General features: G+C 40.7%; 1 protein-coding gene across 2 annotated transcripts in view; it reads right to left on the bottom strand.

Annotated features, from left to right (window-relative positions):
• tnksa (tankyrase, TRF1-interacting ankyrin-related ADP-ribose polymerase a) overlaps positions 1 to 25,512 on the bottom strand; it is an 88,780-nt gene that overhangs the window by 38,282 nt on the left and 24,986 nt on the right. For both annotated transcript variants that reach the window (XM_036589128.1, XM_036589129.1), the window contains 2 exons: positions 12,092 to 12,128; positions 9,858 to 9,933 (listed from right to left, as the gene is read on the bottom strand). In XM_036589128.1, the coding sequence (XP_036445021.1) occupies positions 9,858 to 9,933; positions 12,092 to 12,128 (113 nt within the window). The remainder of the gene's footprint in view (positions 1 to 9,857; positions 9,934 to 12,091; positions 12,129 to 25,512) is intronic.

Below are 25,512 nucleotides of genomic sequence, written 5' to 3'. Positions count from 1 at the left end.
TTTCTACATTACTGTAGGACTAAGTCAAAGTACGTCAAAACTGGTTCTGAATTCCCATCTGACATGCAGAAGAAAACTAAGGACTGCCCACCGAGTGAGAGAAAAACTGTGACTGTGTCATCTCAACGTGCTGCAGTAAGAAAGAAAAAAATAAATAAATAAAAAAAACAAGAAGTAAAGCAGCAGACCTCACATAACAAAATGCTCTGCTTTCGAGATACTTTTATGTATCATCGTCAGTGTGCCAAAAACACTGACAGCCAAAATAAAAGACAATGGGGTAGCTCATCAACTTCAGCAATTGAGAACGATCAAACCGGTCACCCTCAACTAATTCTGGTGATTAATTAACAAACAGCAGTCTTTCCCACATATAGGTAATACTTTGGTGGTGCTCCCAGGTGTACAGATGCCCAACCAAGTATATTTCAACCAATTTAAAATTGTTTATAAAAATCTGTTTCAAAAAACAACACATTTTAATTCCAACTTGGCTGCTACAAGAATGCAGCTTGGGTCAGGTGAAAGCAAACGGGACTAAAGAGACAGCAGGAGAGTAGAAAAGATAAACAAGGACGTAAAAAGCACCAGAACAGATATTATTTCTTCTTCCCTGCTAATTGTTGGACTTCATTTACTCTATTAGTACAGTTGTTATGAGTATCCTATAAAGATGCATTAACAGATAGCTCACAAGGTACTGTAAGTGGGTCAATACAGTAATTAACTTGCAAAGTTGTCCCAACTAGAATTAGCTTTCTCTTAATTCAAAAGAAGTACTCATTTTCTACGCAATTCAAAGTCACTGGGCCAACTTAAAGGGGAATTCTATCGATTTTACAAAATTTCCGTAGCTGTTGAGATTAAACAAAGTCATTCATGCACTGTTCTTATGAAACAAAATTTCTCAGATGTCTTTATGTGGTGGTGTAGGAACCAGGTGGTTTGATGTCAGCCACGCAAATATAGCCATTTTATTTATTATCACCAGTGAATCTACATGTTTGAGTTTTTATATGTAATGCTGATGATGGTAAAATGGCAATTTTGGGAAAAAAAAAAAAAATTGGGGACTGTGTTTCCTAACACCACTTTGCATTTACCCCTCCACCATAAATACATTCCAGATACATTTTAGGCCACTAAACAACTTTTCAAGCGATTTCATCGTTACAGACAAATTACCAATGTTGGAATGAAATCGAGAGTCTTGCTAGAGTTATGCTGTGCTCCCGTTATCTCAATCGTTTGGCGAAATGCAGATAGCTGTCTTAATTCAATCTTTTTCTTGTCTTGAGGTTCCGTTAAAATCAACCATGTTTAATAACAAAGCAAACAAGTTTTTAGTTTTGGCTTACGCAAAGAGTGACATGGACATTGTCAACAACCAACAGGTGAGCTTAAGGGTATCCCCTGGCCTAAACTTGATCCAAATACTTTTTAACCAGCCTTGAACTTTAGAATTCTCTTCATTCATGATTTCATTCAGGGTCGCACTCACCCACGAGAGAGAGAGAGAGAGAGAGAGAGAGAGAGAGAAAGAGCGCAAGCGAGTGTTCTGTTGTACTGTGCAAAAGGAGGAGAAACTGGTGGAGTTCTGGAGTGAGCAACAGTGTCAGTTTGATGCGTCTTCCTACTTGTACCACCACAGACTGGAAAAAGGAAAAAGGTGGACAGAAATTGCGATGTCTTGTCTTTTTTTATTTTTAGCTGTTTTTTCAGAACAAACCACTGCATGCACTAGGACAGCTGTGGCCAAAAGCTGCTTCTGTGTCTACTCCACTGTTATACAGTTTCTCTTCTTGTGAATTTCCACCAGAAGCATGATGGGAAAAAATCTCAAAAATGAAAAGAATATAGTTGCAGTCTTGCACACAGTGATCCTGCAAGATTCCCAGTCATTGCAAAAATCACAGTCTGTGCCTAAAATCTCTGTGACTAATGATACACTGTGTTATTTTAGTAAAGCTAAAGGGCAAAAAAGCTTGAGAAACACGTTGAAAGAGAACTATTTAACCGCGTGTCTATAGATTTCCATTACTGGTCCAGCATTTACAAACAGGTGCTTAAGTGGTTCTTTAGGAAACCCATGAAAATCTAAGGTGCACATAAACAGTGTCACTTTGTGAATTAAAATGTTTATGTTTGTAACTGACATCCCTACCTACAAATTTTGATCTGACAATAGAAATCTCATTTTCCTTTCACAGTATCTACCACTACTGTTAGCCACGTATCTTTTACACTACCTTAGTGAAACATACTTAATGCAATTAATACATATTAATATGATATGATATGACATAATAACAACATAATGAGAATGATTAAGGCCACTGGCTGCTGTTTACTTTTGTTTTTTTGTATTTGAAGCCTACATGCTGTTCTAGTGCTTATTTTATTTGTTAATGCCCAGTATTTAAGAAGAAGAGCATATGTTTAATGGAATTTATGGATTTATTGTTAATTTAATCAAAAATGTCTAGGATTGTGAGTGGAGAAACAATTAATCTCAGCACTCATCTGAGCAACATTACACAGAAGTTGGAAGTCAAAGCCCACTGCACGCAGATGTGGTGAATGAAATTGGCTGTTTCCTTTAATTCATAGCTTTTACACCATTATGACTTAGAGGAACTGCTTTGCCTGCAAGATAAAGTCCATAAATCTGTAGCATGGATCATTAACATGCCTCTGAAGAAATAACTTTTCTTCACCATTCCATCTCGACAAAAAACTATGAAAAATAAAGTCACAAAACCACTTCCACTGCACCAGAAGAGCATCACAAGAAGGTTTGATGTATGGCCTCTCTTTATACTGATAGGTATGCATATGGTCCCCTCATACTTTGATTAAAACCGTCTACTTTTTACTTTTAAAATGGCGCCAACTCTTTATGGCCACCTTAGCATATCCATACATCAGTTTTTAATATGCATTTAAACGTGTCAGTATAAAAAATGTCTTTTGTCCTACACTAGAAATTTATTCTTCCATGTAATGACTCCAATATTCCATCTGCAGCTGCAAACACAGACAAATATCTCTTGTGCTTTCCCTCCTCTCTCTCTCTCTCTCTCTCAAGCCCACCAGTGTGCTTCAGCACCTTAAAGCCTTCGCAGCCCTGCAAATGAGCCCTGTGAGTGATCCGCAAACGGAAAGGCAGCTCTGTTCTGTCAGCCAGGCGGGACAGGAGAATGGGTCACACAGCTTTAGAGAGATGATGAGGAGATTATACATGGCCCAGTGGGACAGGGTTCTGCTCCTTTCTCTGACCCTTCTGTCTTTTCCTGGGGTACACTTGCACACTGCCCCAGCCTAGCTCCTCATGAATGTAAACAGACTGCTTTGGTCATGGGCAGCAGTCGCTCCACAGAGACACTCGGCTCATCAGCACTTCTGGTCAAGACGAGGTGCCGTCTCATAATGTTGTGATAGCCTCTCCTTTCACTGATGAGAAGAGTGGAGCTAATGAGGAGAAGCCAGGAGCAAACAGGGCAAATCAGCAAGCTTCACTGTTGCCCTGGTTCAATAGGCCTGTGTTTGATCACACATCTCATTAGCCACATCACACCTATCCCACAAAACAAGAAGCAGAAACAAGTCTGAAAACCACCCAAGCTGGGCAACCTGTTGTTCTCTAACCTTGTGTTTCATTGGATAAAAATCAACATGAGCTCAGCACAATATTGACAACCATGACAAAGAAAGAAGTGGAAATTTCTGTTATCAGGCTCTAGGTGTTTCCAGGGAGATTCCGGTCTTTACAAAGACAAGGCTCTGATCTGAAGGACATCCGCTATTCATTCTCCACAACATGGCAGCTCCACAGGGCACTAGATCCTCGCAGGTTGGGCTAAACTGTGGTACGAGCACAGCAACCACGTGCCAGCTCCACACATGCAGAATGGAGGAGGGAGCTGGAAGCCCAAGCTGAATACAGAACAGTTCGAGGGGTACATTTAGCACGCAAATGCTTCAGTGAGCAGGAGCTCCTCCAGGGTCACTACTGTTACAAATTGCTGAAATGACAAGGCTACCCAGAAAATATGGGCGTCTCAGGGTAAAAGCATAGAATATGTCTGAGAGGGAGAAACACTGCAGTAATTGCAGAGGATATTCAGAAAATGAGTTAAAGGAAGTAAATCAAGAGGATAACTGAACCCGTTAGCAAGGAAAACACTACTGAAATACACCCTGACACTTACTATCAAAATAAGCTGGTTGTACAGTTGATGTACATCAAAGATGGCAATATCTATTCCGGTAGAGAATCAACCAGAAAGCCTTGAAATTACACTGTTCAGAGAGAGAGAGAGAGAGAGAGAGAGAGAGAGAGAGAGAGAGAGAGAGAGAGAGTGAGAGAGAGAGAGAGAGAGGGTACTGCCTGGAGAAACCAACTTTCAATTTTCTGTGCAGAAAATAACTGTCAAGACCTTTGCCTTCAATGTACTGTGGAACAGTGCAAAAAAAGCTGAATGAAACTCAGCAGAAAACTTGGTGGAAATTAGAGGAAAATAACTCCTGCTTAGCTCAGGACCTGAGTACAGCCAGAGTACAGCACATATACACATTCAGGCACACACTCCAAGGACAACCATTTTCATCCATTATCTCTGTTTTCATCATAGCTTAATTTCTCAACCACCATCACCCCAGTGTGTGGCCTGAACTGGATACTAAATGTCTATTCAGATGTTCATTTGTAGTGAGATTAGAACCTCACAACTGCAGAACATAAAGGCATAGCACTGAACTACTGGAGTAGTAATAAGAATTCATTTGCATCAGTCTGGTGTAACTGAGATGAGCTGCTTGCCAAGGGAGCAGCGTGCTCTTTCCTCATCACCTCTCATTAGGGGAGCGATTGAAAGCAGTACCAGTCTGTAGGTACATGGTGTGAGAGTTAATGGGCACACTGAACAGCGGCCAAGCACAGCATTAGCTTGTGAGATTACAGACTATCATTAAAAAAAGACTAAAAAAATAGGCTGTATCCTAACTAGCCTTTATTGATTGGTGGACCGTTTCATATGAATTCTAATAAAAGTTACAGTATGTTGCAGCAATCTCATAAAAAAAAATTAATAAAGAAGGAATAATAACACTAATAATATTTGTATCGATATCATTTTCTAAGCTCTGCGCCTCATGCAATCACAAATCCATAGAAAGGTGAAGTGGCCAGTAAATAGCAGGCAATAAACTGTGGCCCCACTGCCATCTGTTCCAGCACACAGAAGCACGGAGAACGACGGCCATGGAAGCAACCATATAATTACCAAATAAAAGTGTTTCATTTGTAATAGCGAGCTGGAGTAAAGCGTGTCATGGCGATGCTCTGAGCACTGAGGATGCTCCTCCTCTGCGACGGGGCAGAGCGAGAGAGATCGAGCAAATGGTGTGCAAAGATGGCTTTTTGGATAATTAACGAACAGCGGGAGAGGAAGCCCACAGCATGCTCTTGGTCCAGCCAGGATATCAAAGCACAGTGGAGGACAAAGGCAGCCCCAGCAGAGCGCTGGGTACAGTGCCTGAACACAATGGCAAGCAGCACACCTGCTGGGTCTGTACTGCTGGCATATGCTGCACTGGCTCTCAGTAAAGGCAGTGGCAACATTTCCATATTCAGTTTATGAGAAGCTTGACAATGTCGCTCAATCGCTTGCTTATGAGTGCTGCAACAAGAGGTTCTTTTTCCTAGAAAAAAAAAAAAGCCACAGATGGGAGCCCTGCCAAACACAGTTATCCACAGCCATAAGTACAGAGCGGAGAGTAGAATGCAAGATGTATTTCCCCTAACACCCACCAAAAATGCAGAAAGTACAGATACACTGCAGCAATGAAAACAAGCAAGCATTCTTCAAGCAAACAGATATCGCAGCTATTTCTAACTCTACACTACTGCACATCACCTACACCTCAGTCCTAGCCAGCACAGGTCACAGAGATGTACAGCAAGCAAACAATTCAAGAGGATATAGAGAAAATGAGCTTTTTTTTGGACAAGAAGCAAAGCAAGCTTTTCTTTCTTTAAAAAACTACATTGCAGGGTTTTAATATTAAAATTGTGATTTCAAAGAGTGCAAATTTCAAATTGCTAGTGGTCCAATTTTAATTATATATTATATGGCCAAAAGTAAGAGGATGCCTATACATGATGCTCATATGAGCTTGCTAGACATACCATTCAAAAACTACGGGGATTAATACGGAGTTGACCCCCTTTTTGCGGCTATAACAACCTCCGCTGTTCTAGGAAGGCTTTCCGCAACATTTTGGAGTGTGTCTGTGGGAATCTGAGCCCATTTAGTCAAAAGAGCATTTCTGAGGGCACTGATGTTGAATGAGAAGGCCTGGTTCACAATCAACACTCCAATTCATCAGAAAGGTGTTCAGTGAGGTTGAGGTCAGAGCTCTGTGCAGGCCACTGGAGTTCCTCCACAACAAACTCATCAATCCAAGTCTTTACAGAGTTCACTTTGTGCACAGGGGCACAGCCATCCTGGAACAGGAAAGGGCCTTCCCCAAACTGTTGGCACGAAGTTAGAAGCATATAATTATCAAATCTGTCTTTGTATGCTGTGACGTTCACGCTACTTTTCACTGGAACTAAGGCGGTGAGCCAGGACCCTGAAAAACAGACCATTATCCCTCCTCCACGAAACTTTACTGTTGCTACTGCGCATTCTGATAGGTAGTTTTCTCCTAGCATCTACCAAGATTTCCACGGCTGCAGAGTCCAGTGGTGGCATGCCTCAGGTCACTCCCCCCGACACTTGGCGTTATGCATTTTCATCTCAGACTTGTGTGCAGCTGCTCGGCCATGCAAAACCCATTTCATGAAGCTCCCAATTTGCAGTTCTTTTAGTGATATTGCTTCCAGAGGCAGTTTAGAACTCTGTAGTGAGTGATTCAATGGAGGATAAGCACTATACGCTTCAGTTCTTGGCAGCCCAGCTCTGTGAGTTTCTGTGATCTACTGCTTTGTGGCTGAGCTGTTGCTGCTTCTATGTACTTCCATTTCACAATAATAGCACTTACAGTTGACTGGGGCAGATCTAGCAGGACAGAAATGTCACAAACTGACTCGCGGCAAATGCGGCAGCCCATGACAGTGCCGTGTTTACAGCGAAGGTTATGTGCATACTTCTATCCGCTTGTTAGCAATGGCGGGGGCTTTAATATATATTTAACATATACTGTATATTTCAACAATGTCATCTTAAGTTTTAAGCAGGTAAATTTAACCTAATTACACAGATGTGAACTGCCTGTAGATGAGTTCAAATCAGGGTCAACCAAACACCATGACAGCACAACCACAACTGACAGTCTGGCAAATTATAATTAGTGTTCAAGCCTCAAGCCAATGGGATATGCTGGTCTTCTTGGCCAAAAAAAACAACTCTGGATCTTAATTTATAGAAAATAATCCCCATTTTAAACCACAGACACCATACAGGTTGGAAAAAAACAACTGCATATTTTCTCCAAATTGTCAGTAGTCAGCACTACAACTGCTTCAGGGAAAAATTACGCACATAAATTTAATAGTACAGAAAACAGAAAATGCTTTGATGAAAACAGCATAAAACATTTATCAGCATTTCTCACTACAGACTAACCATCACACCTGTCAGTTCACTGTGCTCAGGGTCAAAACACAGTAAGAATATCAGTCAAATGAAATTGGCAGGCAACCTAAGAGGGGTAAATGATGGATAATGCACTCCTGCATCTTCCCTCTCAGACAACCTCAAGGTCCTCCACCTCGATAACACTAATCTGCAGTAACACAGGACTGGAAGGCAGCAGATAAAGTTCAGTCATAAAGCCTGATAATAAAATGATGGATATGAACATGACCCACAGAAGTAGCCTATGTATTCGAGAACAGCCTTGTATAACACAAGAGAAAGGCAGCTGATCCACCTTCTGGCTGCTGAAAACGATGCTCTTTCCTCTGCGCAGAGACTCTCTGTAGTTAATCTAGTGTTGCGTAGGGCTTTTCATAGGCTTCAATGGTGTACTGAAAGACAGAAAGAGCAACAAAAGGCAGGGAGACTGCAGCACTGTCCTAGTCTAGGCAGAGGCGGACTAAAGCCACCACCAACATCAACATACACTTCCATAAAGCTCGTCTGAAAAAGCACAACACTGAATAAAGCAGATGGGCCAGACACAAGAGATCTTTAATAAAAAACATCATCCCAAAGTAAAAAAGGCTGCAGATTATCTAGGCATAATGCTCAGAGCAGCTTTTATGTTTGAATAAGTATCATTGTGCTGGCTGTAATCGTCACAGTCGTCATCCTTACACAAAAACCAATTAAATTCAAAAAGCTACAGTGCTTATTCTCAGTAGCTCAAATTATCTGCAAAAATATTATGCAAAGAGGCAGCGCAATACTGAGATTGAAATGGAACTGCATCACAGCTTACATCAAAAATGATGACTCCAGTCCTGGAAAGGCCTGAAACTATTTAAATCAATAACTGCCAACACACCAAACTTAAAGAGCGTCTGGCGATAAAAGGCCTAAACAAAGAGTAGGAGAACGCTCCAAACGCCTAAAGCCCAATTGAGGGTGATGTGTCAGGCAGCTATGTGTAGCAGCTAGTTAAAGCAGTAGATGGGGATACAGGCCATAAAGGCCTGGATCGATAAAACGCAATCTCTGAAGGCCCATCACCTATGTCCAGCGGTTAAGAGATCCTGTCGAACCCGTTCACAGACTCCAATCCAGCTTTGCAAAGTTGTCTTAATAGATTAATATTCTCAAGAATAAAAAAAGTGGTAAAAGTATTAAGAATCTTATAGTCGTGACAAAAATACTACAGAGAATATGACTTAAATGTGCAAAAAAGTCACACGGACATTTTCATGAGCTCTACTGCAGTGCATCGACAGTGTGCGAACATACTTGTGATGATTCTCTAATTTTCATATGACATTTGAGAGAAGACTTGGGAAATAGACAGTACTCAATAAATATGCATGAGGCAGATTCTCTGCTACGGCCACGTACTCGTGTCTTCTAAATCAAACTCCAGATCTCACTAACAGATTGACTCTAGCAGCCGTTTTCCTAACTCAAGCGACGCTTATCTCGCCCTGAGGGACGGGACACTTGCAAATTTTCACAAGTAGTCAGACCATCATTCTTAAATATAGCACATCCTGACTCAAACTCAAAAGTTTTCACCGAATCTTGAAAGAACTTTTCACAGAACAAAGATGTTGCAGTGTAGCAAATGATCAAAAGTTTCATGTAACCTCAAGTCAGAATAAACAAAGTAAAATGTGATGAGTAATTGCATGTGGAAGGTGTCGCTATCATATCCTTTGATGCTGTAATTACCCTGCAACTTGCTACTGTGTGAGGAGAGGGGGATTTAAGTTGGCCCCGAATCAGGGCATATTCGAATAATGAGGAGAAGAAATTTATGCTTTATCCAGAAATTCAAGCTCTACATAGTGATATTTTGAGGTCTGAATATCGCACAATGCATTAGTTAAAAGGTAGTTCCAAACAAGATTTGTCCAGATCAATGATTTGATGAGAAATTAAGTGAGTTAAGACTGCAGATGGTTGATGGCCAGTGTTGATTTTGATACTACCTTCTCTTTTTTATTATTGTCTTCATTCCATTAAAAAACAAGTTTGTTTATTTCCCCCCAAGAGAGCATCATGTAGAGGAACGTCGTGTAGAATTTTAAACTAAACAAGAAAAAAAAAAAATTGGCCTGACTCAAAATACATATAGGGCTAATATAAGAGCATAAAGATTAAAGCAGAAACAGTAGAAGCTTCTTACATTAGTGGTGCGTGCAGGACAGCTGCTCTTACCTTGCGGCCGTCACTGGCGTGGCAGTTGACGTTCAGCGGGGTGAGCAAGGCCATGAGCTTCTCTTCATTTCCGCTCCTGAAGCAAACCAGCAGTTTACAAAGAACATAGGAAAACAGCAAAACAGCAAAACACACTGTATTTGAGGAGGAAGAGGCAGAGAGTGTGAAGCGAGTAGACAAAGGGGGAAAATTAAAGACTTAGTGAAAGCAGAGGGAGCGAGGGAGATGGAAAGCTTCTGCCAGGCTTGCCTTTTGGGAAACGGGGTGGGGGGGGTTGTGTGTTGAAGGGGCAGTGGGCAACAATAATGGAGCGTGTGTTTACAGCTCAGTGGGGCCTATCTAACACTACCCTGAGCTTCTCTCTAGACCTCAGAGATGGCCAACAAGAAAGTCATTTATGTGAGCTGTGCCATAAATGAGAAGCAAACCTCCAGTCCCAGAGAGGCTCTTTGCTAGCTCTGCCTGTGGCCTGCAGCACTTTTGACTCATCTGCACCTTCCCATGTTTCTCCACTGGCCAGCTCTGCCAAACCAAATCCAGCAGCAGAGGTTCTGGGCCATAATGCCATCTCACACTGTGGGAGGTCAGAGACAGGGCAGAGAATGCTCCAAACTAATCACAAGTTGGTTAGAGCCACTTACACAGGTGGGGAACAGAAAACAATTGTTTCAGAAAGGCCCTCTGTTCTTTTCCAAGCTGCTTTCAGAGATTTCTTGAGGCCTGGCTTTGTATTTTGGCAAACATAATATATTTACTGCTCCAGCACTATTCTCTACCTTGTGGAAAAATCCACTGTTTTATACCCTCTCTAAGGTGTCACAGCCTTGAATACACTTAAAGCACAATAACAACAGCCTTAAATTAGTTTATTCCCAAGCCAACTGTTCAGAAAGGCAGCTCGTTTATATCCTATCTACCAAGGTTTGCCAAAACGTGACAAAAACACCAGATTTATTCCTCCCAAGCTGCTCTCTGTCGGTAACTACAGATAACCGGCTCTAGTGAAAATGGCAGATTCTTCATTTAGATGCACGCTCCATCGCGGCAACTGGAAAGCAGGACAGGCCGAGGGATTAGAAGCTGGGAGAGGGGATGAGAGACAAGAGGGTTTCATCAGTCTTCCTGATACACTTTCAGATGCATCCCAATCTTCAGGAGATTACCGGAAAGCATGGTGCCGGCCACAAGTCAAACTGTCTTTCTCACAGCAACACTAGCTGGCCGTCCGTCTGTCTGAAGTCTCTCTGTCTAATTTGATTTCTGAGACCGAACCAAGGCACAGGTCTAATGAATTAAGCACAAAAGAAAGGCAGCTTAATTTCGCTGTTATGGGAAAAAGGGGACCAAGACTGGCTTAAATCCTCTCCCTGCACTGAAGCCCGTGATCATGCTTCTGCCTAATGATCTTCTTGGCAAGAATTTACAAGGTCTTAGTAGTTTCTCCTGGCTGCTCTCACTTGATCACTATTAAAGAATAAGAATCCTGATTTGCACCCATGCTGGAGGCTGTGCCGGAGGCAGGGCTATAAAAAGAGGGTGGAACGCAGTGAAGATGAGGAGCTGAGCATGAAAAACACATCTGACTCGGCATGACATGGTGCAGAGCTTAAGGCAAAAGAGCCACTGCTGGGGCAGCCACGGTCACTCGCTTCTAGAAACAGACTCCTTTCATGCTCAACAGAATATAAGTCTGGCCCTCCCATGATAAAATGACTTCATAGATTAGGTGCATTTGGAAGGCGGTGGTCAAGAAGACAACAGGTAGGAGGGTAAGCGCTCATAAGTGAATTTGTGCTAACAAAATGGAAGCATACCAATGGAATCTGTATGTACTTTCTCCATTAGGGATAAGACAACAATTAAAAAACATCTACTGTGAGCCCACTCTGAGAACAGCGCTGTGCCTTTAGCATGCTGCTAAATATCAGCAACGCTGTTCTCTGTGTTTTCTTTTCCTATAGCCGGCTTTTAAACTCTCTGGGCCGTCACAGGCAAACACACAAGAACAACCACCATTCAGTGACATCCTCCCATCTCTGAGACATGCAATAACACAATAACACCTGAGATAGGTATACAGAGAGAGCGAGAGAGCGAGAGAGAGAGAGCGAGAGAGAGAGAGAGAGTGTGAGAGAGAGAGAGAGTGAGAGAGAAGGGGATGGAGGGAGGGAAAAAAAAAACAGAGAGGCAGACATATAGAGACGGAGGGGAGGGGTGAAGGTGCATGTACTCACCTCGCTGCTTCCAGGAGTTCGTCCTTCTTGTACTCGCCTAAGTGATTGCAAAAAATCATGGTGTCAGAAGTGGGCAGAATGAAGGATGCACAGCAGCAGCAGGAAGCCAGAGTAACAGAGCAGCGCTGGACTAGCGGCAGTCCAACATCCAGTATAAAAATCCACACGGACACACTCTCTCATACACACACATCTGTAGCAGCAGCGCGCACATACACACACACACACACCACACACAAGGAGCCTGCCTGCCTGGCTGCTTTCTCTCTCTCTCTGTCGGTGGTGTAGCTCAGTGCCCACCCCTCTCGTCTGATGAAGCTGTGACGTTGGACTGTGTGTGGTGGTCACAGCATCACCGGCGTCTTGGATACGGCCAGCAAATTGACGCATATCCTCGTTCGCTGCTCAAATTAAATGGCTTGTCGTCTCTGGCAGACATTCGACACATTTCCCCCACCCTCCTCCCGCTTCCATAGCGAGGCAGCCTCCCGATAGCTCTTGTCTATTTTAATGTGTGCATGGGAGGAGCTGTTGCCTTGATAACACAAGATAAGAGGCCGAGGGGGGGGTGCATAATAAACAGAGGCAGGCCAGCCCTCCTCCCCTCCCCCCTCATTGCAAAGCACTACCTCTCGGCCAATTGGAGCAGCTCGACTAAATCAGCGCAGTTTCACCCCACCCCCACATGTGCTCTCTCTGCCAGGGCTGGAGAAGACAGAGAAGATTGGAGGAGAAGAGAGAGAGGCATAATAGAGGGGTGGGCGAAAGAAATAGATATGGAGAGAGGGGGAGCGAGAGCGAGAAAGAGAGAGAGGGAGACAAAGACAGAATAAGGGAGAAAGACAGAGCAAGAGCAAGTGAAAGAAGGGGAGGAAAGGGGCGCACATCAAAAGATGTGATGAAGAGGTAGACTTGACAACATGGCTTCAGGGGGCTGAGGACTACTGAGAGAAAGACTACAGGGAAAGGGAGGTGCTGGTGAAGGAAACAGGCAAAATGCAAATAAATATAGGCTGGGCTTGTGACAAGTTTGAAACAAAGACTCCGTAAGTGCAGTGTTGAGCAACTAGTAATAAAGCAAACCGCTGCATGTGAGAAAGCTTTGTTATGTCTTTGTGTCAGCAATGTCAACAGCTCTGACTTGGAGGATGATGATTTCCAGCACAAAGCAGCTTCCAGCAAAGCAATCCATGTAACTAGTGCTGAGCAGCACTGATCAAATTCTATATCACAATATTTTCCAAATATATAACAGTGTCATAATATCAGATATTATTCAAGTTTGCACTAATAAAGATAATGAACATATTCTTCCTGAGCACTGTATGCTATGCTATAAAAAAAAGTCCTATAAACATGCTTGCTAGTTTAATTTGTTTTCTTTTCTTTTAAAAGGGATACTGCAGTTTAACGGAACAGAAATATTACCCACAATGCTTGTTATCTATTTATCAATACCACTAACCCTAAAAACCCATACTGTTGTGTCACATGAATTCCAGAATAATAGTACAGAGTAGGGCTGCAATGAATGTTTGATAAAATATGACAGATTTGACTAATCAAAACTGTAAAACTATTTGCACAACCGAAACATATCTATCTTTTTAAATCACAACCATCTGAAAGAACACATACACTTCCATTTTAATTATTGATTCAGTCCACAGTGGCTGTGCTAGACGTGTGTCTTGCGTCAAAAAAGTGAGCCTATTTTTTTCACTTGCATGTGACAGAAGCATAACCTCCACCTCCTAAAAGTCAAATCACACAGTCCAACTTCTTATAGGTGTCCTAAACTATATTCAAAATACTAAAATATGATGATCTTGCTGTGGTACTTGCAGGACAGCTCCTGCGCTGTACTAACTGTGTGGGGAGGAGACCTCCTCTGATACAATGGTATAAAACTATAACTATTAAATAGACCTGCTGTAAAACTGTGTAATTATAAAGGAAAGGCAGAAAAAGAGCTAATATCCATGCCTAAAACAGTTATAAATAGATACAAATCTGAGACAGCATGGATTGGGCCCATGGTAGTACATATTTAAGATGATTCATCAAATATATCGTGCCCCTGTGGTATACTAAGCTCATGCCATAAATTTTGCTCAGAGCGTTTTTTCCATACATTAACAATCACTGTTCTATCTAAAGGCCTTTGCTGATGAAATTTATTTTACAATTTCTGTGGCTTAAAAGAGACAAAGTGTCTGAAACCTAAAAAAAAAAAGGATAACAATGCAAATTAAGTCAAATTATTGGGCCAGCCTTAGTATTCCAAAACACATGTTAAAAACAATGACTAAAGAAAAATCTTCTTTCAGATCATTAAATCCAAACATCTCACAGAATGATATTTGAGACAATATTCGACAAAACATTAGAAGAATACTACCTGTAGGCCACAGATACATACACATAACCCAAAGAGGGGCACCAAGAGGAGACAGCATAGCCCCTGCACAGACACAACTCATCACATTCCCACACAGTGACAACCTCAGCGGCTTTGACAGGCTTTACCATCTTCAAATCCTACAGCAGACCCCTAAACCATGGGGTGAGGGGATGGAAAGGATACCACTCAGTGCAGCAGCAGCTCAAACAGCCAATCCTGCCTTTATCTTGTTATGTTTTTGACTGAGAGGGAAGGACGTTACCACTTACTCAGGATTACTTGGTTGCTGATAAGATCACAGCTTGTCTTTAGGATATATAGCTTTTACAATGCTAAATAATATTATTGACAGGGAGGGGAGTAAAATAAATAAAAAAAACAACAACAGATGGTGAGCCAGAAAACACGAAGGCTTTGGAGACTGTTAATGAGCAGCCTGCCAAGTTTAGCAATCTCTTCATAATGGAAGCAGAGCAGCTATTAGCCACACCGCAGCAGCCACAAGTCAAAAACATTCTCTTTGCATTCAGACAAACATGTTTGCTCTGGTGAAATAATCCACACAACTATAACTAATAGATGAAAACTGCATATTTAATAAAAATATAAAAAAAAAGAAAAAAAACTGTAGCAGTGTGACTGCTGATGGGTGCTGTTTTATATTTTGATGGAACACAGCATTGCATATTTATTAAAACTAGAACAAAAAGCCACAAAAGCCCTGCTGGAATCTACAGAAGGCCACAAAAGACCTGCTGGAAACCACAGAACAGCACTGCAAAATTTGGCCTTTTTGGAAGAACAGTTTATTTCTCAATGCTAGATATAGATAAAGTGATTTCAGTGTTGCCCCTCTAAGGGGAAACACTGAAATCACTCTATGCATATTTGTACAGGTGGTCTATATTCATTAGACCTACATTAACCAGCATGTCTGATAGTCTTACAAATAAAATGGTAGTAAATCATAACTAAACAAATGAGCTTGAAATGAGCATAACCACATAATCACCACCGCAACAGCCCTGCTAAAAATTCCACTGTAAATGTGTATGCTACCATGCTGAAAACAGATTGTAAGGGCTGGGATTAGCGGTTTCTGCTGTAGATGATTTGTTATTTGGTGCACTGACCAAAATGGTTCACATCCTAGGAGACTATTTGTAAACTATTACTGCAGCAACACTGCTCTAGCTTTTACTTTAGTTCATCACTATAAACAGGAGTGTATGTTCACACTGATATCACTGTTGTCGGAAGAAAACCTTGTATCTCCAAAATTCTAACTTTACAGGAGAAGGAAAAAACCTGCTTGAGTTTAATGTAAGTCAATGGAACCAGACCTTTTTCCAAGTCATTTTGGGCTGCTTCTTTTGGTCCATTCATCATGAAATTTACACACAATGTAAAGGCCAACAGGCGATTTCAAATCATGTCAAAAACCGAAAAACGACAAATTACCTTTGGCATGAGATAAACAACAAAGTAAAGCAACCAACAGAATTCTTGATCACTTTCGCACAAGTGCTTCAAAATTTATCAATGATTTAAGACGTTTAGAAGTTTTTGCTTTTTGAGTTTAATAAATGACAATGGAGAACGGCTAATCATATCAATTACCACATCACTAAATTATTTGGTATAAAATTTAAACCTAGAATATAAGTATTACAACACCTGATATCAGTTAATTGGAATTTAAGCTCCTTAAAATTGGTATCAGTCCCAAAATGTATCAGTCAGGGTCTAATTTAATGTTGTTATACAGGTTTCAGTGATAAACGGTTCCTTAACAGAAATGGCAATTAGTACAGATGTGCAACTACCATGAAAGCCTGCCCCAAAGGGTGCCATGTGGTTGGAAAGAAGGAAGTGTGTATTCAGATTCTACTCTTTTAAACCTAAAAATAATAAGAGCTTTTGTGCAAGTGGTAAAATACAAAGACAACAAATCAAGACGATGATCTCATAGCCATTAGGAATGGTCAAAACTCAATGTATGTATATGAGTTCGCCTAAAGCTTTGCACACAATATCATCCATGCAATACACAAAACTATTCTGAAAGACAAAATAATTAAGCTTCATACACAGAGAATTAAAATTATCTAAAATTATAATATAAGATGAAGTTTCACAGTAGTCAACAGGCTCAAAAGTCAAAATGGTTTGCTAGTTTTTGCTGTTGGGTTGATAAATCGCACATTTCAAATCATCAATGATCAACCCACTGGCAATTTACAATGCCATTGTCAATCTACTCAAGTTTATTGCACCTCCAATGACAAACTCTTTTGTATCTACATCTGTACTTGTATTATGCTTTACTGCACACATACTCAAGACTAAACAATCAAGTACTGTGCATAGAAGATTTTCCATCTTTCAACACAATGACACTGTACTAAGATTTGCCCTTCATGACTGACTACACTGTGAGTGAGGCAGAGAGCATGTGCGCTCTAGAGTATTTGTGTGGGTTGGCGAGAGACCAACATCTCAAAGTAAACACGCAGGGCCTGAGGAGGAATGACCTGCCTTTGATTCCGAAGCTCCTCTCTAAAGTGCACTGCAGTCTCTGGCTGGGAGGGCATGTTCCAAAGAGGAAGTGGATTTCTAAGCTCAGCTGACTGGATGAAGAGATGGGCCAAAAGCAGACTGCATGCATGGTCAGGATTCTCTGACCCTGCCAAGTAGATTAAGGTGGTATGATGTGATGAGGGAGAAACAGAAAATACTGTATCATAAGGACTTCTACTGGAATATCTAATCGCTCATATCATGCAGACATCTGCTGAGGATCTGCTGGATAAACTGCACATTATGGATATTAAACCTATCAGACTGAAATAGGCTACGAATAGCTCCTTTTCACAACATCTGTCTATACCTTTTGAGAGAACAACACCAGCAAAGACTGGTGATTTCAGAGTTTTGTTCAGTTGTGTGTGCAAATCCACAGGGAAACTTTTCAAAAAGACTTCAGCAATCAAAATGTGAGAGGCAATTACCAAATTTAGTGACAAAAAGACATTTCCCCAAACAAATGAAGTGTCTTTACTTACACAATTATGTGTGGCATGAAATTCTGCAACTAACTCAGCCACACAGTTATGTATGGCAATTATTCTGCTTTTTTGTGCTCTTTTTTGTAGTGTGCAGTCACTCCTGACAGCTGAATGCTCTGTTCCCAGGATCCCTCTCACCCAGGTGAACTCCACTCTGCAGCGTGCTCAGAGAAAACCTGATCATATTTACACCGAAAAAAGGTAGCCTAAAGCTGCTGCTGTTCTACTGTGGGAACACGTTGCACTCTATGTTATAATACAATCCCCATGTTTGCCAGTGCCTTTCTCCAACCAGCTTCAGTGAGGAACATACAGACTGTTCAGCTGTAACTACAAGACTCTATTTCAGTGATACCAGAAGAGATATCCCTATCAGTTCTGGAATAGCAGCAATTTAAGTCAAGCCAGTGATGAAAACCATGACCAGCAATGCCGCAAGTAAAGATAACAGCTAAATCCTGGCAGCTGGTATGAACGCTTTCAGTCACTCTTTTCATTTCCCAGCAAATCATCAGCTTATTGCCAGAAGTTCCTGAGAAAGGAGGCCAGACCGAGTAAAGCCGCAGCGGTCATTTCAGTTAATTTACCCCATGACCAGGAGCATGAGATTTTTTTATTACACTGAAGTCCAACAACACAGCCAAAGGAGAAGATGGATGACACCTCTGAGTAGACCTGAAACTCAAATGAAAGCTTTGTTGGCTGCAACTTAAACAAACATGAACAATGCAGTTCTTCAGATCATGATGACTCTAAAGGAAAAGACCTTAAGAGTAGGCATAAAAGAGTCCAGAGACACAGTCACCGTTAAGTGACGGAATGGGGGATCCCTTCTGCTAAGCTTAGAGCTGGGAATTGGAGGTTCAGCCACTGAGAACCATCCACCTGAGCCCTCTTTTCTCTCTGCTTCCTCTGGAGACTTCAGCTGTCAGTTAAATTATAAAAAGTGAAAACATGGCATCAGAAAGAACAGTGTTACGCCACTGTTTTAGGGAATGTGTAGTGCACCATTTAATGTACTGAATTATTTTATTCAACAAGCGTGAAGTGGTCAAAAAAATCAGATCCCAGCGCTTGAAATCATGAGTAAAGAAACTAGAGATAGCAACAATCCGATACCAGGTAACAGTATCAGTCCAACATCTGCAAAAAAATGTTGGATTGGATAACAGAGGGGAAAAAAGAATGAATCTGATCCAATCTTGCAACAAATGAAACTTAAAATAACACACATACACTGTGTGTCAGGTTAGCTGTGTATTTCTTCCTGTGGGGTAGTGAGCATGAGCCTACTCATCTTAAGTGAAGAGCTTCAGTTAAAAATAGCTCATTATGAAGAAACTAATAAAAAAAAAAACTGGCCTCAACCAATACCCCAGCTTTCAATATCTGTGGAAAAGAAAAAGTAATTATCATGCAGAGATGTTCACAAGTCACTTAATGCAAGTCTGAATTAAGCCTCAAGTCTCTGGGGTATGTCACGAGTAAAGTCTCAAGTACTTGGTGGAGAATTTTAGTTTAGTCTTGATATTTGTGGCAGGCATTGCATTGTAAAAAAGTAAACTTTTACAAAAAACTGTCAATACGGCTTCAAACAACAGGCCTTTCGTTATGCAAAAACGTCAGCCTGAAAGACAGAACTGAAGTGATACATGCAGTAAATGTGATGTTTAAAGGAAAGAGGCAAAACAGCTTGAAATGGCTGCAGTTTATAGAGCAAGTAAACTAGCTGATTTATTCGTTTACTGTGTTAAGATTGGCAGTTCTAATGTAATCAGTTTTGTTCATGTTTTTCCTCAAGCTAAATTTCACAAATCTTTGAGTCTGAGTTCACGTTACTAACTTGAGTCTCCATTACAGGGATCACGCCATTTCTGAAAGAAACTAAATATCTCTTACAAAACAAAAAATACTAGAAAGCCATCCAAACATAATTCACAATAAAAGTGACTAAAAAACTTCTACAAAGACAGAACAGATGCAAAGATAAAACCATCTGTTTGTTTATAATGTGTAGTCAACTATGCCTGAGGTTCTTCAGCTCTGGCTGAGAAACTGACTAGGAAAACGATAAAAAAAAAAGAGCAGAGCAGAGTTAATCGGATAAATCAGAAAATCCATGAGTTCAAATAAAGTCAATCAGGGTGTACAGTACACCCCACTCAATCCTCCCTGCAGACTGTAGACCCTGATAACTGTGCACATTATTTCTGTGTCCCTCTTCTCTCTGCGTCGTCCATACTTCTGCAGACCAGCCAGTCCGAGCAGCCGCTCAGTCATGTGTAAAACTAAGCAATTACAGCTGGGTGATAACAGCCTCCGAGGGCAACCGATAGCATGGAAAGATTAATCACTTTCCATCAAGGTGCTGAAAAACATCAACAAGGGCAATTGTCAGTGTGACTGTACATGAAGGCATTATGGGATGTTTTCTTTTTTTAGATATGCTTACGAAACCAAAAAATGCTGTGGGCTGGCCCTGTCGTTTCAGGCAAATGGCATTAAGATGGTTACCTCCATCACGAATGGATAATGTTACAGCACACGGAAGGGAAAAAGGAAATTGGCCAGTGACAGTCTACCATGTGAGACGCAATCTGCATGTTCTCATGGCAACACTGAGCAAGACGAATGAGCATTTGTTTGGGGGCGGGGGGTTTCAGGGCTGGGAGCATTCATCAGGGAGCTGATCGAAAGGCAGTCGCACCAGTAATCAATGAGCCGTCAGGGATGAGGACCAAACAGCCACTCAGTGATACAGCAATGGGCCGGTGACTGACAGCTTATACACTGAAAGAGACCTGATCCAAACAGCCTCATAAATAACAGACTAAATGCTAAAAAAATCTATAAAATGATCTAAACATTGTGATTTCAGATTAGTATAAAATACCATTCACAGCTCTTTCCTGCAACCTGAGAAAAAGAACAACTTACAAATTGTGTTGAATGTAGCTATTATTTTTATTATTATATCATTATTTTATTATATTATATTATTATTTTATCATTATTATCAATATTATCTTCCTGAAATGCATTTTGTCAACATCTGACATTTTTCTACTTGCGCACGCTATTTTATATTTCCGGTTTCTGTTTCATCCTTCAGTTTTTCTCCCCCCTTAATGCCAGGATGGGAGATACAGAGCTAGGTTAAACCTACTTCTGGTCTATAATATAATCTACGGCAGGCACACAAAAAGGATTATGTTCCTGCTGTAATAAGGTTTATCCTTCTCGTACTGAGCGTAAGAGAAGACTTACTGGATTATTACGACCCATTGAATGAAACTGAGGTATCAGAAGGTGCAGAAAAAAACAGGTCATAAAAAACCACACAAATCAACATTTTCTAAACTTGTCTTCATTCTCTTTCTCTCCATTGTTCACTCTTCATTAATTTCCCAGGATAAACGCAGAGCATAAATCCAGGGACCATTTGTAAAAGATACTGAGCAGTAACCTTTAGCTATTCATTGCCAGTTCCATTCAGATTTCTCCTACTTCCCAAGTTCCTCTTTTTACAGGTTCGCCTTTTCCCCTCAAACTGGTTTTAACTTGTTTACAACGGATGGCTCTTGTGGGTCTGTGTGAGTGAACACAGTGTAAGCATCCTGAGCCAGCAGCACAGAGGGCCCATTTAAAAAGTGCTGGCTTTGAGAAAGCTCTTAGCGTAAGCCGGGGGATGTGCCTCAGAGCCGGGCCACTCGCTAATCTGCTCACTTTCTCTGCAGGGCCAGGCCAGAGCCCTGCACCACCTGCCCGGATACAGGCAGCTTTCCCAGGCTGCCCCAGACGTGTCCCGCACCCTCAAATACAGTCAATGCTCCACACAGCCACTGTACGTTGGAGCCTCCAGCTCAGACAGACTGAAGAAGCACCTCCCTTTGGGATCTAATCATAATAACAATATGAACATGGAGGCTGCACTTGTTTAAGAGAAACCATTTGCATGCAGGGCTGCAGAAACCTCATTAACAGCTCAGTAAAAGAAGAACAGTGGCTATTAATGATGCAGGCTTTGCAAACAAATGAACCAACCTGGACATCTGTGTCCCAGCTGTTTCTCTTAAACAAGTGCAGCCATATCATAATTCTAAAGTCATCCGTTCTTCCTTCATTTGATGTTCTTCTTAAAAAAATAAAATAAATAGAGTTGCTTTGAAAGAATAATGAACTGCCATAGACCATGTGCCCAGAGTCTGGCTCAGAAAAACAGCAGGATGCCGTTTGTTTGATAAAAGCAATCTGCTTTGTCAGAGTGATTTTGTCCAAAGCCCAAAGTGAGTCACTCCCACAGGGGGGCACTGTGAGTCTGAGGCACGCTCGCTGCCTCACACAGACAACAAGCGGACGTCTTTCTGATTCCTTCAGTAAAAACAGCAAGCCGTATGATTCCAGCTCCCTGTGCAATTAGCCTGTGTGCCACTGGAAATTACTCCTGATGGGAGAAAACAGACTTCTAAGTCAAAGCAAAGCCTTCGATGCATGGTAGCTCTCCTTAGGTGAGATAAATTACTCAGAGAAACCTCACTGAGCAAAGGCAAATGGGCCAGGCTCAGCACACAGCAATATGAAAAACCATTATGAGCTTTTTATGTCACCTGCATGTCTGTTAATTCATTACTGGTATTTTGCACACCAAACGAAAAATGACCCAAGAACATGCAGTGTGAAAAATTTAGCAATTTGCTTTTTAGGGCCATAAGGCAAACTTTTTACCTTGCTAATAAAAGCAGGGGTAGACACTGCCTTTTGTCCTGTGCCCCTGGCCTCCACATTTTACATTTTGGCCACTAGAAATGCAGAGCCTGTGGCCCAAGTGGTCATTTGCCTAGGAGATTTTTTGCTGTATTTTTTTTTTCTTTTAACAAACCTGCACCCAGTTTCCAAAAAAGCATTTTAGTCGTAAGATCATCTTAACTTGCAGGGAGAGTGTTTAGTGTGATACTATTTAAGAATCATTTATGTACTAAGATGCTTTTCGGAAATGCAGCCCTGTTTAGTCAGACACAAAACCAATTGCATCAAATCAGATTTTTGTCAGAATTCGGATTTTGGCACCATAGTCACTCATTCACCAACTGTTTTTAAGAAGAAATTTCTTCTTAAAACCCACTTACATAGTAAGGTAAGAACAGAACCTACGCACAACGCAAGCACAAAAGTGCGAACAATTCTGTGGTTTAAAAACATCATAAATCTGATGCAGACTTTTTCTTAGGACCTTTCTCAAGAACAAATTTAAGAAAACACTTAGGAAGATATCGATGAATGAAGCCCAAAGTTCTTAGTAATGCGAAGTTTTTAATAAACATTTCCTTTTTTCAAAAGAAACAACTGATTTTTGGCGCTGTAGCATGCTTTTTAATTGGAAATACACTGCTAATACAACAAACATTTTTCTATTACTCCAGCCACAAAATTCATTGGCGTGGTGACTCGAATGGCCAATGTCATTTTATCCCCTGAAAAAAAGTCTACACGTATAAAAGCATTATAAAAGATAAATGTTCAAAAGAAACTATGGCACAGGAACTCCAAGTTTCTATAACATCGTCAGAAAGCCTGACATTCTGCCACCTTTGCCTGTTTGATGATGAAACTCTAATGAAACAGAAAAACTGAAAAGCAGCACGGCGGGGAGCCTTACACACCAGCGACCCTAAGTCAGAAAGACAGAGCGGCTGATTACAGGGACTTAACAGGCTACTGTCCAGTAAAGAGAATTGATCAGCATCACTCCCACTAGCAAGCAGCCTCTGAATACCATTAAGCAAAGTAATTAATTGAAGTTAATGTTGCCTAAGATAGCCCTCTCTCTAAAATGGTTCCGTGAACTCCCATTATTAAAGCTCCACCGAGTGCTTTATCAGCAAAAATAAATTAGCTTTTTTTCTTAAAGCAAGCCTCAGGAAATGTGGATTTTATCAGAGAAAACTCTACAACTGTGGAACAGCAGAAAGATAAGGAACAATATCAATGAAGCTGAGAGAATGCAGGTACGCATAAACAGACAGGATTGGAGTGGAGTGAACAGAAGCAGCAGTGTGTTAAGAGTACGAGAGAAAGCACTCTAACTACACTGATACAGTTCATTTGAATAAAGTGGCTAGATTTAGTCAAACGGTACATGTTAAAACTATAAGCAAAGTAAATTTACAAAGCACAAGTGATTTTAGGGGTGGAATGAGTCCAGTATTTGCTCTTAAATGGCAGGGATTTTTACTGGTGCCCAACTGCCAAAGATGGAGGTTATTCTTGTTGCAGACACTCATAACCACCAGAAGATACTGATGTTCATGGAGCTGCAAACAAGTGCAGTGCAATGGCCAGATCTCTATTTGATTATTTACTTTTTAGATTATGGAAAAAACTGTTTGTTTTGAGTTGCAGATAAGATAATGTTTATGTTCATTTGTTTGTCTTATGTCTCTTCCTAAAGATAAATTGTTAATCACAAAAAAAAAAATGTTAGTATCTCTTAATACAGTATTACGCATGAGGATCCTTAACTAACTACAATAGCTTAATTATATACATCTGTTACTCAACAGCACACCAGAGAAGTGTTATGACAAACTACAAAAATGCATAAGTTTTAAAATGACAAACATTTTCAGGCCAAGCTCGATGAGATCAATGTTTTGTAGAAATTAGCTCTGTATTAGGTTAATTAAGCTTCTGATATGTCTAGTTATAGAACAACAGTTTTACATATTCAATGTAGAGATCAAAAATTGTTTTATTACCACAGCTATTTGTGTCACTGGCCTAATTCTCATATTGCAATAACTATTTTAGCATAATAATGATAATGATAAATAAATGATAATTAAGGAGAAAAAATAATTATTAATCCTTAATGTAGCAAGAGTCAACAACTGATCATAGTACAGGAATTAAATGCTGAAAATGACTGAATCCAGTAAAATCTAGGCAGGCAAGTTTTCTCTTTTTGTCATTACTGGCTATAACTAAAATAATCAACTATTAATTTTGGGTATAATTATTATAGCTATAAATAGATATAAAGATATAATTAGATATAAATGAGCAAATATCTTGTAGCACTTTTGCAACTCCATTCTGAATGAATCAGTATGTCTATTAACTGAATATGAGTATGTTTTCATGTGAGGTAAATGAAGTGTCTGCTTCAGATTGTGCATGTCTGCTGTGACAATAATGCCCCATCTGTGGACACTTTTCGGCACAGATTGACAATAATCACGTAATGTTGATTTACGTAAAAAGGTAGTGAAGTTAACAGTCAGGCTAGCTACTTAGCCAAGTGCCAATTTGCACTGGCAGAGACCTTTTTTTTCTGTGCCAAAACTTGGTGTGCAGACGGTATGCGTGTCCACTCCGTATCAACAGCCAGTCTGTTTTACCTTGCAATGTGACATCACTGGTGTGGGAGATGTCATGGAAAAGTCATTTCAGAAATACGTTATCAGTAATATAAGCTATGTACTTTTTTCGATGATCAACATGCGTACGCCAATTATCTCGCATGATTTCAAAACGCGAGCGAGCCACGCCCCTCCTACCACACTGAAAACCATAAAGGCCTTAACAGGTGCAAGAACACGTTCAAAACAACACAGTGTCCTCCACTGCAACACAAACTCTTTCTTTGTAGGTTACAGTCAGGGATAGCATTTTGTTAAAGGACAGTCTTTAACAAAAAGCTAAACAGTGCACAACCATACAAATAGTGAAAGATCCTCACAGCCAATGCTCAGATAAAAGGATTATCTGACCCACCCGCTGGAGCAAAGGGTGTGGATCAATTCCAAGCTCTAATTAACTAGGAAGAGATTGCCTCCAATAAAAAGGCAAATCTTAGAAACAAAAATGCAGTTTTATTTGCTTAAATCCCTTTGAGGGAAAACAGGACCTTTTACCAATGAGATTAAGTCAAGAGAATTCATCTTTAAGCA

Source organism: Colossoma macropomum, unplaced genomic scaffold (assembly GCF_904425465.1).
Source record: "Colossoma macropomum unplaced genomic scaffold, Colossoma_macropomum, whole genome shotgun sequence".
In the NCBI taxonomy this organism is placed as follows: Eukaryota; Metazoa; Chordata; class Actinopteri; order Characiformes; family Serrasalmidae; genus Colossoma; species Colossoma macropomum.
This window is presented reverse-complemented; position numbering and strand designations above follow the sequence as displayed.